The sequence below is a fragment of the Ochotona princeps genome, chromosome 19 (assembly GCF_030435755.1).
Source record: "Ochotona princeps isolate mOchPri1 chromosome 19, mOchPri1.hap1, whole genome shotgun sequence".
Classification (NCBI taxonomy): domain Eukaryota; kingdom Metazoa; phylum Chordata; class Mammalia; order Lagomorpha; family Ochotonidae; genus Ochotona; species Ochotona princeps.
In genome coordinates this window covers 30,514,917-30,529,567 of record NC_080850.1, presented here as the reverse complement: position 1 = coordinate 30,529,567, position 14,651 = coordinate 30,514,917, and the positions used below count along the sequence as shown (strand labels likewise).

The window sequence follows — 14,651 nt, the reverse complement described above, 5'->3', positions numbered from 1 at the left end:
TAAAAAGCTTGCAATGCTGCTTCCCTGGCGAGGAGGCCCTGGAGCCCCGCGCTTGCTGCTCTGGCTTCTGCTCCTCGCAGCCTGGCGGGCAGGGAGCGGCCAGCTGCGCTACTCGGTCCCCGAGGAGGCCAAACACGGCACGTTCGTGGGCCGCATCGCGCAGGACCTGGGGCTGCAGCTGGCCGAGCTGGTGCCGCGCCTGTTTCGGGTGGCGTCCAGGGGCGGCGCGGACCTGCTGGAGGTGAATCTGCAGAATGGCATCTTGTTCGTGAATTCTCGGCTGGACCGTGAGGAGCTGTGCGGGCGCAGCGCGGAGTGCAGCGTGCACCTGGAGGTGCTGGTGGAGCGTCCTCTGCAGGTGTTCCACGTGGAGGTGGAGGTGAGGGACATCAATGACAATGTGCCCGTGTTCCCTGTGGCGGTAAAAAATCTTTTTATTTCCGAATCCCGGCGGCCTGGCTCTCGGTTTTCACTAGAGGGCGCATCAGATGCAGACATCGGATCAAATGCGGTGTTGACTTACAGTCTGGACTCCAGTGAGTATTTTACCTTGGACGTGAAAAGCAATAGTGAGGAAATTAAATCCCTGGGTCTCGTGTTAAAAAAGCTCTTAGATCGAGAGGACACTCCAGAGCATCACCTGCGAATAACTGCGACCGATGGAGGCAAACCAGAGCTCAGCGGTTCTATTCAGCTGAAGATCACCGTGCTGGACGTGAACGACAACGCCCCAGCCTTTGAGAGTTCCGTCTACAAAGTCTACTTACCCGAGAACGCCCCGAACGGCACCCTCGTGGTGGCCGTGAACGCCTCTGATGCGGATGAAGGAGTCAATAAAGACATTATGTATTCATTCAATATGGACACACCAGAAGATATACGGTCGAAATTCGACATAAACAGGGAAAGTGGACACATTAGTGTGAAGGGTCATGTAGACTTCGAGGAAGCTAAGTCATATGAAATCCAGGTGGAAGCGACAGATAAAGGAACCCCTCCAATGGAGGGTCACTGCACGGTTCTGGTAGAGATTGTGGACGTGAATGACAACACACCAGAGCTGGTCCTCAAGTCATTGTCATTACCCGTTTTAGAAGACGCTCCAGTTGGGTCAGTCATCGCCCTCATCAGCGTGTCCGACCGCGACTCCGGCCCAAACGGACAGGTCACCTGCTCCCTCGAGCCCCACGTGCCCTTCAAGCTGCTGTCCACCTACAAGAACCACTACTCGCTGGTGCTCGACAGCGCCCTGGACCGCGAGAGCGTGTCTGGCTACGACGTGGTGGTGAGAGCGCGCGACGCGGGCTCGCCCCCGCGCTGGGCCAGCGCCAGCGTGCGGGTGGAGGTGGCCGACGTGAACGACAACGCGCCCCAGTTCGCGCAGGCTGAGTACACGGTGTTCGTGAAGGAGAACAACGCGCCGGGCTGCCACATCTTCACGGTGTCGGCGCAGGACGCGGACGCGCAGGAGAACGCGCGCGTGTGGTACTCGCTGGTGGAGCGTCGCGTGGGCGGGCGTGCGCTGTCGAGCTACGTGTCTGTGCACGGCGAGAGCGGCCGCGTGTACGCGCTGCAGCCGCTGGACCACGAGGAGCTGGAGGTGCTGCGCGTGGAGGTGAGCGCGCGCGACGCGGGCGCGCCTTCGCTGGGCAGCAACGTGACGCTGCAGGTGTTCGTGCTGGACGAGAACGACAACGCGCCCTGGCTGCTGGCGCGCGGCGCGGGCGGGCCTTTGGGGGCGGCTGTGGCTGCGAGCGAGCTGGTGCCGCGGTCGGCGGGCGCGGGCCACGTGGTGACGAAGGTGCGCGCGGTGGACTTGGACGCGGGCTACAACGCGTGGCTGTGGTTCGAGCTGCAGGCGGCGTCTGCGGGCGGCGCGCGCTGCCCGTTCCGCGTGGGCCTGTACACGGGCGAGATCAGCACGACGCGCGCCCTGGACGAGCTGGACGCTGCGCGCCAGCAGCTGGTGGTGCTGGTGCGGGACCACGGCGAGCCGGCGCTCACGGCCACGGCCACGGTGCTGGTGTCGCTGGTGGACGGCGGTCAGGCGGCGCCGTCGTGGTCGCGGGCGTCAGTGGCGGCGTCCGCGTCTGCGGTCGCGCTGGGTGGTGCGTCGTCGCTGGTGGACGTGAACGTGTACCTGGTGGTGGCGATCTGCGCGGTGTCGAGCCTGCTGGTGCTGACGCTGGTGGTGTGGGCGGCGGTGCGGTGCTCGTCGGGTGCAGCGTCGGCGGAGGGCGCGTGCGTGTCGGGTCCGGCGGCGGCGGCGGCGGCGGCGCTGGTGTGCTCGAGCGCGGTGGGGAGCTGGTCGTGCTCTCAGCGGAGGCGGCAGCGGGTGTGCTCTGGGGAGGGCCCGCCCAAGGCCGACCTCATGGCCTTCAGCCCCAGCCTTCCTCATGGTCCGGTTAGCGAAGATGTAGTAGATGTGAATGTGGACTCTTCCGGCCAAGTGAGTATACACATATATGCTTCCTTTTTTATAAATATACTTTGTAAAATTTAGTGTGTAATTCCTTACATTTTCACCTTTAGAACCATGTTAGTTTTAATTATGCAATTCTGCATCTTCACGAGTTTGAATTTTCGGTAGTTATGTTGTGTTGAAATCTTAGATTTGTTGTGATTGTAAGTCGAACTGAATCGGAAATACATAGTGAGATGAATCATTGTCACATAGTTTTGATTTTGTTAGTAAGTGCAGTAGCAATATTGGTTTTTTACTCTAAGTTCTGGTTCTAAAATTTTGGAAAATTGTTCAACAGTATCACTTCAGAGATTTGAGTAATTCTTGCGAAGGAATTTGCTCACAATAATACAGTATCTCCTGTTGCTCTTTATTTGTTATTCCTTGCACGTTTTAGAATCAGTTGTCCATTGTGGGAACTGAGCTAAATGTGAACTATTTCCCCACCCCCGTTATGCCTCTGTATGTCTCAGTTTCATACAGTGTTCAATCTGTTGTTAAATATGGAGCTTTTTCATTCTCTTGTTCATTTGCTTGGAGTCTCTGTGCCTCCTCTTTCTCATTTTCTAAAAGATTTATTTTTTATTTTCATTACAAAGTCAGATATACAGAGAGGAGTACAGACAGAGAGGAAGATCTTCAACCAGATGGTTCACTCCCCAAGTGATTGCCATGGCCGGTGTCGTGCTAATTCGAAGCCAGGAGCCAGGAACTTCCTCCAGGTCTCCCAAGCGGGTGCAGGGTCCCAAGGCTTTGGGCCTTCTTGGACTGCCCTCTCAGGGCTCAAGCAGGGAGCTGGATGGGAAGTGGAGCTGCTGGGATCAGAACCAGCACCCACATGGGATCCAGGCGCACTCAAGCGAGGACTTTAGCCTCTGCACCACGGCACCGGGCCCCGTCTTTCTCATTTTTTAAAAGATGTTTTAATCTTTATTGGAAAGTCAGATACCCAAGTGGCGGGAACTACTGGAGCAGAGCCTATCTGAAGTCATCAGCTAGGAGCCTCCTCCAGGTCTCCCACATGGATGTAGGGTCCCTAGGCTTTTTTTTTTTTTTTAAAAAGATTTATTCATTTTATTACAGCCAGATATACAGAGAGGAGGAGAGACAGAGAGGAAGATCTTCCGTCCGATGATTCACTCCCCAACTGTGCTGCAACAGGCCCATGCGTGCCGATCCGACGCCGGGAACCTGGAACCTCTTCCGGGTCTCCCACACAGGTGCAGTGTCCCAATGCATTGGGCCATCCCAGGCCACAAGCAGGGAGCTGGATGGGAAGTGGAGCTGCGGGGATTAGAACCGACGCCCATATGGGATCCTGGGGCTTTCAAGGCGAGGACTTTAGCCGCTAGGCCATGCCGCCGGGCCCGTCCCTAGGCTTTTGACTGTCTTTGACTGCCTTCCCACAGGCAGGGAGCTGCATGGGAAGCAGGGATGCTGGGACAGGAACTGGCGCCCATATGGGGTTCTGGTGCGTGCAAGGCGAGGACTTTAGTTGTTTGGCTATAGCGCTGAGCCCTGTCCCTCCTCTTTTTCTGAATATGATGCGTCTGATCTTGTGCTATTTGCATCTTGTTTCGTTCTGTTTCTCTATAGTTAGTTGTGATAATTAAATACCGATATTGAATTGAAAAGTTTGCATCGCTGTACTAAAGCAAAATATTTCTGAACGATATTTTAAACTTAGGAACCTTTTTCAATCTGAATAGTTTGTTGAAAGTGATACGAATTATTACTATTAGAAACTGTAATTACTAGCCAGGTTTCTCACTTTTTAACCTCTTTTGCATACATTACTAAGGATTCTAGTGTCAAATTTGAAAGTCAGTATCATTACTCTGGACTTCTCTGAGTGTCACCCTGATCGTTGTGTGTCATGGTTTAATTAAAGTTTCTGTCTAGAAATCATAGTGATTTTCAATAAGTCCTCCACCATTTATTTGTTCCAGCTCCCTAGATAGTAGTTGTACTTCCATTGTATTTTATTAAAAATGGATTTATGTGTTAAGTTTGAAAGAGTCACAAAGAAGGAGAGATATGGAGAAAGGAATCTTCCATCCATTGGTTCACTCCCTCCAAAGCTGCAATGGCCAGCACTAAGGCAGGTTGAAGCCAGGAGCTTCGTCTGGGTCTCCCATAGGAGTGCCAGGGCTCCAAAAGCCTGAGTCCTCATCTGCTGCTTTACAAGGCCATTAGAGGGGAACTGGATCAAGATTGAAACAATCAAGGCACAAACTGCTGCTAGTGTAGAATGATGGCTTTGCAAGCAGTGGCTTCATGCACTGTGCCACAACACTGGCTCCTTTATTCAATTTTCTTGCCCCTGGAGAGAATTAGTTGCCAGATGAAGTGCGTTTCTTCATTCCATTTTCCTGTTTCCTTATTATTTCCTGTTGCTGCTCTTTATTGCTCCCTTAACCTTTAAGTACTATCCACCATGTGTCCAGCCTCAGTTCACTGTTTAGGAGCCCTGATATCATCCTATTGTATAGAATAGGGTCAGGCAAGTGCTGCTTACCCTTCTTTTGAGACTGCAATCTTCACATCCAGCTTGTCTCTTGAAAGTTTTAGCTTAACAAGACTCTTGGCTTTGGAAGGTTTTTGGAAAAGCATTTGGAAGTTTTTTTTTTTTTTTGATGTTTTTCTCCTTACGATGTAGTGATGTTATAAACAATGAATCCTCATGTGTATTGTAAAGTAAAATAAATGGAAAGGAAAATTCTTATTTTCTTCTAATATGCTTTGCATTTATGATCATTTTGTAAAGATTCACAATTTGAGTTTCTAAACAAGTCTGATTTTTGTTTAGCTTCAAGTTTTTTAAAGATTTATTTATTTATTTAAAAAAATTTTTTTTAGGATTTATTTATTTTATTACAAAGTCAGATATACAGAGAAGAGGAGAGACAGAGAGGAAGATCTTCCATCCAATGATTCACTCCCCAAGTGAGCCGCAATGGCTGGTGCTGCGCCGATCTGAAGCCGGGAACCAGGAACTTCTTTCCGGGTCTCCCACGCGGGTGCAGGGTCGCGATGCATTGGGCCGTCCTCAACTGCTTTCCCAGGCCACAAGCAGGGAGCTGGATGGGAAGTGGATCTGCTGGGATTAGAACCGAAGCCCATATGGGATCCCGGGGCGTTCAAGGCGAGGACTTTAGCCGTTAGGCCACTCCGCCTGGCCCAAGATTTATTTATTTTTATTAGAAAGGCAGATACACAGAGAGGAGGAAAAACAGAGAGGAAAATCTTCTGTCTGATGGTTCATTCCACTAGTGGCCGCAGTGACTGAAGCTGAGTCAATCCGAAGCCAGGAGCCAGGAGCCAGGAGCCTATTCTGGGTCTCCCACGTGGGTGCAGGGTCTCAAGGCTTTAGGTCTTCTTCAACTGCTTTCCCAGGCCACAAGCAGGCAGCTGGATGGGAAGCAGGGATTAGAAGCAGTGCCCATATGAGATTCTAGCCCGTTCAAGGCGAGGACTTTAACCACGACGCTATCACTCCAGGCCCTGCTTCAAATTTTTGTTTGAGTGCTTTTCTTCATAGAGAACCTTAAAATGTTTTTATTAGGTTGATTTTTTTGTGTTTGGAATAACATGGGATTTAGTAGCTCATGAACACAAAGGGCAAAAAATAGATACCAACAAATTGTATGGGAAATTTATGAAGGAAAACATTTTTTGTTTTTGATGACAAGTCTTTGTTGTCTAGTAGAACCCAGGAGGATTCAAGGATCATGAATTGTAGTGAAAATTAAGCTAAAATTGAGGTTTTCCATTTGAAATTGAAGTACATCTTAGGGTAACATCTAAGGAAAATCTTATGGTGTATTAGCATTATACAGTGTGAAATGTCAAACTTTTTTGTCTAACCATGTAACTGCATTAAATTAATTCATTTTTGGACAAAGAAAATGAAAATATTTCTTTAGACGAATATTCAATAAATACAATGTAAATAACCTTGAGTTGCTAAATTATTAAAATAACAGCTATTGGCTTTGCAACTAATATTTCAGAGAAAGGATAATCATAAATAAATTCTTGCAAGAGAGAATCAATGTATTATCCAAGTTATTCAATCTGGGTACTTAAGTTTATAAAAGGTTAGTTTGGCTGTGCTGAAAGCAGAAAATTTCTGATGGACAAGAGAAGTTTTAAATCATGAAATGGAAAAAATAGTATGCAAGCAGTTTCAAAATGATGCATATATCTTATAGTATGTTTACTTAAAAATATTCTTGCTTGGAAGTAGCAAACTATCCAGGGTGACTAAAAATATAGAAGTACTGTAGGAAAAAAAACAGAAGGCCAGTTCAACACCGGTGAACAGGCTGCAGAGGCTAAATGAGAATTTCAACCTTGGGGACTATACAGGTTCAGTTCAGCCACCAAGGGGATTCTGTAACAGATGGTTCATTCAACTACTGACTGCTCCACTGCTAGTCCGGCTCTCTGCTAATTTTCCTGGGGAAACAGCAGAAGATGGTGCAATACTTGGATTCCCCCAAGTGAGAGACCCAGATGGAGTTTTTGGGCTCCCTACCACAAAACATTGCAGTCATTTGCATGAGTGAATCAAGTGTATGGAAGATTCCTTTCTTTCCGTCTCCTTCCTCTTCCCATCCCTCTACTTTTCCAACAAACAAAATGGATCCTTAAAAAGGAGGCTATATTACCCTTGCTCATGGGAAATAAATGAGTTACAGTGAAAGAGTTACTTGGGACACTTTTCTACACAAGCTGTTAGTAACAACTTTCTAATCCTTGTTAAACCTTTATTTCAAAAGACAAAGAAATAAACTTCTTTTGGACTTTAAGCCCTATGGTGAAAAAAGGTATTTGATATCTTTTAAAAACATTTGCAATTTCCTTTTTGCATCACTTGCTTGTGAACGTAGAGTTTCCCTAGACACTGGTGGTGCACTCATATCAATACAATTAATACAAATCTAAGATTGTAGAGGGTGTCAGCATTACTAACAACCGCCAGTATCCTCAGGAATTCAAGGAGTCAATCATGGGTTTTTCTCATCAACAGTTTGGAACTGTACGTTGACAAACTGTATATTAACTGCAGTTACAACTCCAAATTTATTTTTTTCTAAAAGGTATGTTTACGGAAGTAAAAGTTCCTCTTGTGGTAAAATAAGGATTACACTAAACCAATCACTGGCAAAAATGTGCACGTAATTTACACAAAACAAGAGGGAAAAAAATCGCATCAGATGGAAAGATCAAACACAGCACTTAACAATGTGGAATGCTAGAATAGATACTTACAGTTTAGAGCCACTTGATGTCGCTCTTTACCATGAAATAGATCTGAGGAAAGCCACAATAACCGGACAATTCCATCAGTTCTTGCTGGAGAGAAGCTGGAGTCGGAGTAATGGAGGATGCATCAGCGTTGGATTGACCGAACTGAAGATTTCTGCTGATTTTTGAGACTGGTTCTGAAGACAGAAGCAATCACTGTGCTCATGAGATGGAATATTCCTGGGCAAGACGACTGGAATCCAAATGTCTGCTGCTCTCGCTTTTGCTCTTTGCAGCCTGGCAGGTAGGGAGTGGCCAGCTGCGCTACTCGGTCCCCGAGGAGGCCAAACACGGCACGTTCGTGGGCCGCATCGCGCAGGACCTGGGGCTGCAGCTGGCCGAGCTGGTGCCGCGCCTGTTTCGGGTGGCGTCCAGGGGCGGCGCGGACCTGCTGGAGGTGAATCTGCAGAATGGCATCTTGTTCGTGAATTCTCGGCTGGACCGTGAGGAGCTGTGCGGGCGCAGCGCGGAGTGCAGCGTGCACCTGGAGGTGCTGGTGGAGCGTCCTCTGCAGGTGTTCCACGTGGAGGTGGAGGTGAGGGACATCAATGACAATGCGCCTGTGTTTCCAGCGACACGGAAGAATCTGTCCATCCCGGAATCCAGGCCCCTTGACACTCGAATTCCGCTAGAGGGAGCATCTGATGCAGATATCGGTCAGAACGCGCTGCTGACCTATAGTCTGAGCCCCAGTGAGTATTTTTCGCTGGAAAAGCAGTCGGGTAAGGAGCGAGTGCACGGTCTTGGGCTTGTATTACTCAAACCCTTAGATCGAGAGGAAACTCCAGAATTTTTTTTAGTGTTGACTGTCGCTGATGGGGGCAAACCGGAGCTGACCGGGACCGTTGAGTTGGTCATCACAATATTGGATGCTAATGATAATGCCCCAGTTTTCGACAGAGATCTCTACGTAGTGAAATTACCAGAAAATGTTCCCAAAGAGACCTTGATTATTCAACTTAACGCATCAGATTCAGACGAAGGATCAAATGGAGACATTATTTATTCATTCTCACCAGATATTTCAGAAGACGTGAAGTTGAGGTTCCACATAGACCCAAATACTGGGAAAATCGTAGTAAAAGGACCTATAGATTATGAGGAAAACAGATCCTTTGAAATTCTTGTGGAGGGTACTGACAAAGGACAGCTTCCACTCTCTGGTCATTGCAGAATCATTGTGGAAATAGACGACATCAATGATAATGCTCCTGATTTGGAATTCAAATCGATGACACTGCCCATCAGAGAGGACGCCCCACTGGGCACCGTCATCGCCCTCATCAGTGTGTCCGACCGCGACTCCGGCCCAAACGGACAGGTCACCTGCTCCCTCGAGCCCCACGTGCCCTTCAAGCTGCTGTCCACCTACAAGAACCACTACTCGCTGGTGCTCGACAGCGCCCTGGACCGCGAGAGCGTGTCTGGCTACGACGTGGTGGTGAGAGCGCGCGACGCGGGCTCGCCCCCGCGCTGGGCCAGCGCCAGCGTGCGGGTGGAGGTGGCCGACGTGAACGACAACGCGCCCCAGTTCGCGCAGGCCGAGTACACGGTGTTCGTGAAGGAGAACAACGCGCCGGGCTGCCACATCTTCACGGTGTCGGCGCAGGACGCGGACGCGCAGGAGAACGCGCGCGTGTGGTACTCGCTGGTGGAGCGTCGCGTGGGCGGGCGCGCGCTGTCGAGCTACGTGTCTGTGCACGGCGAGAGCGGCCGCGTGTACGCGCTGCAGCCGCTGGACCACGAGGAGCTGGAGGTGCTGCGCGTGGAGGTGAGCGCGCGCGACGCGGGCGCGCCTTCGCTGGGCAGCAACGTGACGCTGCAGGTGTTCGTGCTGGACGAGAACGACAACGCGCCCTGGCTGCTGGCGCGCGGCGCGGGCGGGCCTTTGGGGGCGGCTGTGGCTGCGAGCGAGCTGGTGCCGCGGTCGGCGGGCGCGGGCCACGTGGTGACGAAGGTGCGCGCGGTGGACTTGGACGCGGGCTACAACGCGTGGCTGTGGTTCGAGCTGCAGGCGGCGTCTGCGGGCGGCGCGCGCTGCCCGTTCCGCGTGGGCCTGTACACGGGCGAGATCAGCACGACGCGCGCCCTGGACGAGCTGGACGCTGCGCGCCAGCAGCTGGTGGTGCTGGTGCGGGACCACGGCGAGCCGGCGCTCACGGCCACGGCCACGGTGCTGGTGTCGCTGGTGGACGGCGGTCAGGCGGCGCCGTCGTGGTCGCGGGCGTCAGTGGCGGCGTCCTCGTCGGCGGGCGCGCTGGGTGGTGCGTCGTCGCTGGTGGACGTGAACGTGTACCTGGTGGTGGCGATCTGCGCGGTGTCGAGCCTGCTGGTGCTGACGCTGGTGGTGTGGGCGGCGGTGCGGTGCTCGTCGGGTGCAGCGTCGGCGGAGGGCGCGTGCGTGTCGGGTCCGGCGGCGGCGGCGGCGGCGGCGCTGGTGTGCTCGAGCGCGGTGGGGAGCTGGTCGTGCTCTCAGCGGAGGCGGCAGCGGGTGTGCTCTGGGGAGGGCCCGTCCAAGGCCGACCTCATGGCCTTCAGCCCTTGTTTACCTGAGTCTGGGGAGAAAGAAGATCAGCATCTGGGAACTGAGGATTCCAATGCAAAGGTTAGTTTACAGAATTTGTGTTTAATGTCACCTTAAGATGCTTTTCTCCTTTCATTTCTTCGTAGTTGAGTCTCTCTGATTCCTTTTTGGGGGGTTGAATTTCTCGATGTCTGGTTTTACAAACGTCGTTAAGTATGATCTTGCAGCAAATCAGGTGTGTCTTTTACTCCATTCAGTGTTTCATTATTTAACAGAGTTTCATAATACTGCAGGTTTTTAAGGCAGTTTATGTTGAATGGATCAATATACGTTACGTTTAAACATAGTTGACTTGGACGAAAAGCTGTTAGTTTTATATAGTAGTCCTAAACCAAAACATGTGTGGATATCATAGATCTGTCAGCTGTATGAAACTGCTAATCTTTTTTTTATCAGCCTTCATACCGTTCAACATTTCCTCCTCTTTCTAATTCTTCTTTTTTAATTTCTGTTTAAGTTTGCACGTTTGACTTTTATAATTTTGGTTAACCTGGCGTGTTTTCTAATTTTAAATAGAATCACATAAAACACGTTGCATGTGGATTTGTTTTTGCATCCTTTTTTCCTCATCATTGCTTACACTTATTCGTAATTATTTAATTCTGTTTTAGTATTATTTTATAAATATACTGCAAGTTGTTTTTCTTTTGCTTAAGAGTTTTGGCCAGTGATGTTAAATATCATTTGAAATAATATCTATTTCATAAACAAATTCTGCATTTATGCACAGATTTACTCCTAAGTATGCATTGTGTACGTGAGATACGTGAATATACTTAGCTTTAGAACCAGTTTTCTTAGGCATTTTACTTGTTTTCAACTGTATGAGTGGTTTTTATTGTTTCTGTAGCCTGAGGACTTCCATATTTCCCATTTTTTGGGTCTAACGTATGTTTTCATTCCTCGTTTCCTGCAATTTAAATGATTAGGAGTATCTTTTTATTTTCATTGGCCCGTATTACATCCTATTTGTTAAAAAAAAAAAAAACACCTGTATTTCCTTCCTATATTGCCATAATGTTGTGCTTTCATTTTGTTGTTATTGATTTTTTTTTCTTCTGCCATGGAAGTTTCTTCTTTAAAGTTTGTCTTATTGGGCTTGGCACGATGGTTCAGTTGTCTAATTCTGCTCTCCCAATCTCTGGCCGGTTCGTTTCCCTGGTTTTTCACTTTCCATGGAGCCCCCTGGGAAAGCAGTGGAGGATGTCCCAAAGCCTTGGGACCCTGCATCTGCATTGGAGACCTGGCATAAATTCCTGGCTTCTGTTTTGGATTGGTTCAGCTCCAGCTGTTGTGGCCATTTGAGGAATGAACCAGTGGATGGCAGTTTTTTTTCTTCTGTCTCCCTTCTGTGTAAATCTAGCTTTCCAATAAAAAATCTGTTATTTTTAGATCGTTAAAAATACTTTTGAATACTCAACATTTAACTTTTTAAAACTTTTAGGTATTTTTCTTCCCTACATGTCTGCTAGAATTCTCTAGTAAAGCATCTGATGTGTGTGTATGTGCATATGTGTTTGTATGCATGTGTGTAGAGCTGATTTGTTTTTACCTGTACAATCTCCTCAGTAATTCCAGGTTGTTCAGATTCAACCTTTATGCATTGATTATTTCCAATAATTTATCCATTTTCTAGATTACAGAATTTGTTAGCCTATAATTGTTCATTGTTGTCTCATAATACTTTTTATTCTGTGACTTCACTAATTATGCTCCTTTTCCAGTATTAACTCCACTTATATATTTATTTTTATTTCTTTGTCTCTTCACTATTTTGGCTAAGGGTCTGTTGATTTTGTTGATTGTTAAAAATTTTTTGTTTATTTTTCCCCCATTATTTTTCTCTTTTCTATTTTATTCTTCTTTAATACTTATTTCTTTCTTTTGCCTTGGGCTCTTTTAGTTCTTTTCTTCTAATTCTTTAAGAAATAACTAGTTTGTTCATTTGAAGTCTTTTTAATGCAGGTATTTTTCAGTATAAACTTATTTCTTTGCTTTTTTGTTGCATTCTGTAAGTTTTGTATTCCTTGGATTTTATTTTTATTTATCTCGATATATTTTCTACTTTCTCTTTGGCCTATTGGTTGGTCAAAAGTTTGATGTATAATTTTCTCATATTTGTATATTTTAGTATTCCTTTTCCGAGTGACCCCTAGTTTCATTCCAGTATGGTCAGAAAATATATTTAGTATTATTTTAATTTTAAAATTGTTATAATTGGTCCCAGTGTGATAACCTAGTGGCTACAGTCCTCACCTTCCATGTGTCAGAAGCCCATATGGTCGCCGGTTCATGTCCTGGTGGCCCCACTTGCCATCCAGCTCCCTAATGTGGCCTGGGAAAGCAGTCGAGGATAACCCAAAGCCTTGGACTCTGCAGCCATGTGGGAGACCTGGAAGAAGCTCAGATAGAGGTGATTATTTATTATTATTTTTTAAAGATTTATTTATTTCTATTGCAAAGTCAGATATACACAGAGGAGGAGAGACAAAGAGGAAGATTTTCCATTCGATGATTCACTCCCCAAGTGAATGCAACAGCTGGTGCTGTGCCGATGCCGATGCCGATCCGAAGCCAGGAGCCAGGAATCTCCTCCAGGTCTCCCACATGGGTGCAGGGTTCCCAGGCTTTGGGCCGTCCTCGACTGCTTTCCCAGACCACAGGCAGACAGCTGGATGGGAAGTGGAGCTGCCGGGATTAGAACCAGTGCCCATATGGGATCCCTGTGCATTCAAGGTGAGGACTTTGACTACTAGTCCACTGCGCTGGGCCCAATATTTAATATTCTTACAAAAGAATCTTCGTTTGTTTTGTGTGTCTTGGTGCTGTATGTTATGCTATAGCCCTTGAGCTCAGAAAAATAATTGTTTTATACTAGAAAGTAGGTGTATCAGCTGATGTTATTATGAAAATATTATCATCTTCTTTGTTTTTCAATCACTGTGTATTAAAATAATTAAAAATTCTCACATTATAACAGATGGGCAAATAGTCTTGAGTGATTAATGTTTAAATAACCCCAAAATTGGGGGGTGCATGGGAATTATGAGATATATTAGAATCCTACAAAACACAAAGGAAATGATTATTACATTTTTCAATTGAATATAAGAATCCAATTTTGTGACATTATTCTTTCTTTACATTACAAGCTGGAATACTGAAATGAAATGAATTTTAATTAATCTTGCATTTTCTGGCAATTTATTACTTTTAATCTGTATTTTAACTGGAAAAGTACCCAGTATAAATTTGTTGATGTTTTGGTCCATATTTTCAGAGGTGAGGAGGATATTGGGATATTTTAGGAATTATAGGGAGTTTTTTATTAGAGGAACGTGAACTATTACTTCAATAGAAAAGTTAGTGACATTTTCTTTTGGCTTTTTTTTTAAGGTGAAGATTTCTGTGTTTATTGAGTTAAATCCAAAAAATACCATGGATTGGGAGATTGAAAGGCACTGGAAATGATTAAGTAGCCTGGTTAATAAAATTATATTCTTTCCCACATGATTATTTATGTCTGCACTTACACATTTTCTAACGTATCACATTCTATAGACAGTAGTAGGATTTCACTTACAGTATTAAGAAAAGATATACAGCAACAAAAAGTTGAAGAAATGCTTCCTAAATGTTTCCAATTTGGAAGCAGTGTCAAGATATTTTCCAAAAATCTTTTACCAGGCTTTTGGCTTCTAGGAAACTAATATCTAGTTTTTGTAGTTAATGTAAACAAAATTAGATGTCATAGACAAATTGATTTTCATCAGTGTGAAATTAGATGAACAAAAAGCCACTTAGGCAAGCATTGTTTTTTTTTTTTTTTTACCCATGTACGGATGTAAAGAGATTCTCCATATAAAAGAGAATAATAAAACTCACCCTAGTAAGGATTGGGATTTTGTAAGTTTAGATGTGTTGGATTTAAATGACACACTTACACTGATGTAAGAGATTTAAGGTATGTGTTTTGAATAGAGATGAGGGGTATAAGGAATCATAAGAATCATGTTTCTGAAATTGGAAAATAGTTGCGAAATAGAATGAAAGGGAAACAAGGTAAAATACCCATTCGGCCACATGGTGTCGCTAGACACCGAAGGTTTCTTTTCCCAACACGCCTCTCAACGTCAAAGAATAGTTTGCTGTGCTTGGAAGAAAAGCACCTGCCATTTTGGACTATGCTTCAAGAAGCTCCGAAAGGTGAGCGAATAAAAGATGTACTTAAACTTTGAGAATTAAGAATCCAAAGGATACGGTGTGTTGATGCAGTAGCGCTTTGAGAAT

The 14,651-nt window shown here is 46.4% G+C and overlaps 2 protein-coding genes across 2 annotated transcripts; both read left to right on the top strand.

The window, feature by feature from the left end:
• The first annotated feature begins 13 nt into the window (after nucleotides 1–13).
• LOC101523851 (protocadherin alpha-3) lies at nucleotides 14–7,851 on the top strand. Its single transcript, XM_058677895.1, has 4 exons — nucleotides 14–2,449; nucleotides 2,533–2,586; nucleotides 2,862–2,926; nucleotides 7,782–7,851. Exons 1-4 carry the CDS (start codon nucleotides 14–16, stop codon nucleotides 7,849–7,851), a joined length of 2,625 nt encoding a protein of 874 aa, XP_058533878.1.
• Nucleotides 7,852–7,874: 23 nt separating this feature from the next.
• On the top strand, nucleotides 7,875–10,418 carry LOC131482702 (protocadherin alpha-4-like). Its single transcript, XM_058677894.1, has one exon. The coding sequence runs from the start codon at nucleotides 7,947–7,949 to the stop codon at nucleotides 10,416–10,418; it is 2,472 nt and encodes an 823-aa protein (XP_058533877.1). The 5' UTR covers nucleotides 7,875–7,946.
• The last annotated feature ends 4,233 nt before the right edge of the window (nucleotides 10,419–14,651 follow it).

What these genes read in the sequence shown, in the direction of transcription:
- LOC101523851 (XM_058677895.1), top strand. Translation starts at nt 14, where the DNA reads ATGCTGCTTCCCTGGCGAGGAGGCCCTGGAGCCCCGCGCTTGCTGCTC. An exon ending in ATGTGGACTCTTCCGGCCAA is followed by an intron (nt 2,450 to 2,532) that starts GTGAGTATACAC and finishes TTTCACCTTTAG; the next exon opens with AACCATGTTAGTTTTAATTA. An exon ending in CCCACCCCCGTTATGCCTCT is followed by an intron (nt 2,927 to 7,781) that starts GTATGTCTCAGT and finishes ACCATGAAATAG; the next exon opens with ATCTGAGGAAAGCCACAATA.
- LOC131482702 (XM_058677894.1), top strand. Translation starts at nt 7,947, where the DNA reads ATGGAATATTCCTGGGCAAGACGACTGGAATCCAAATGTCTGCTGCTC.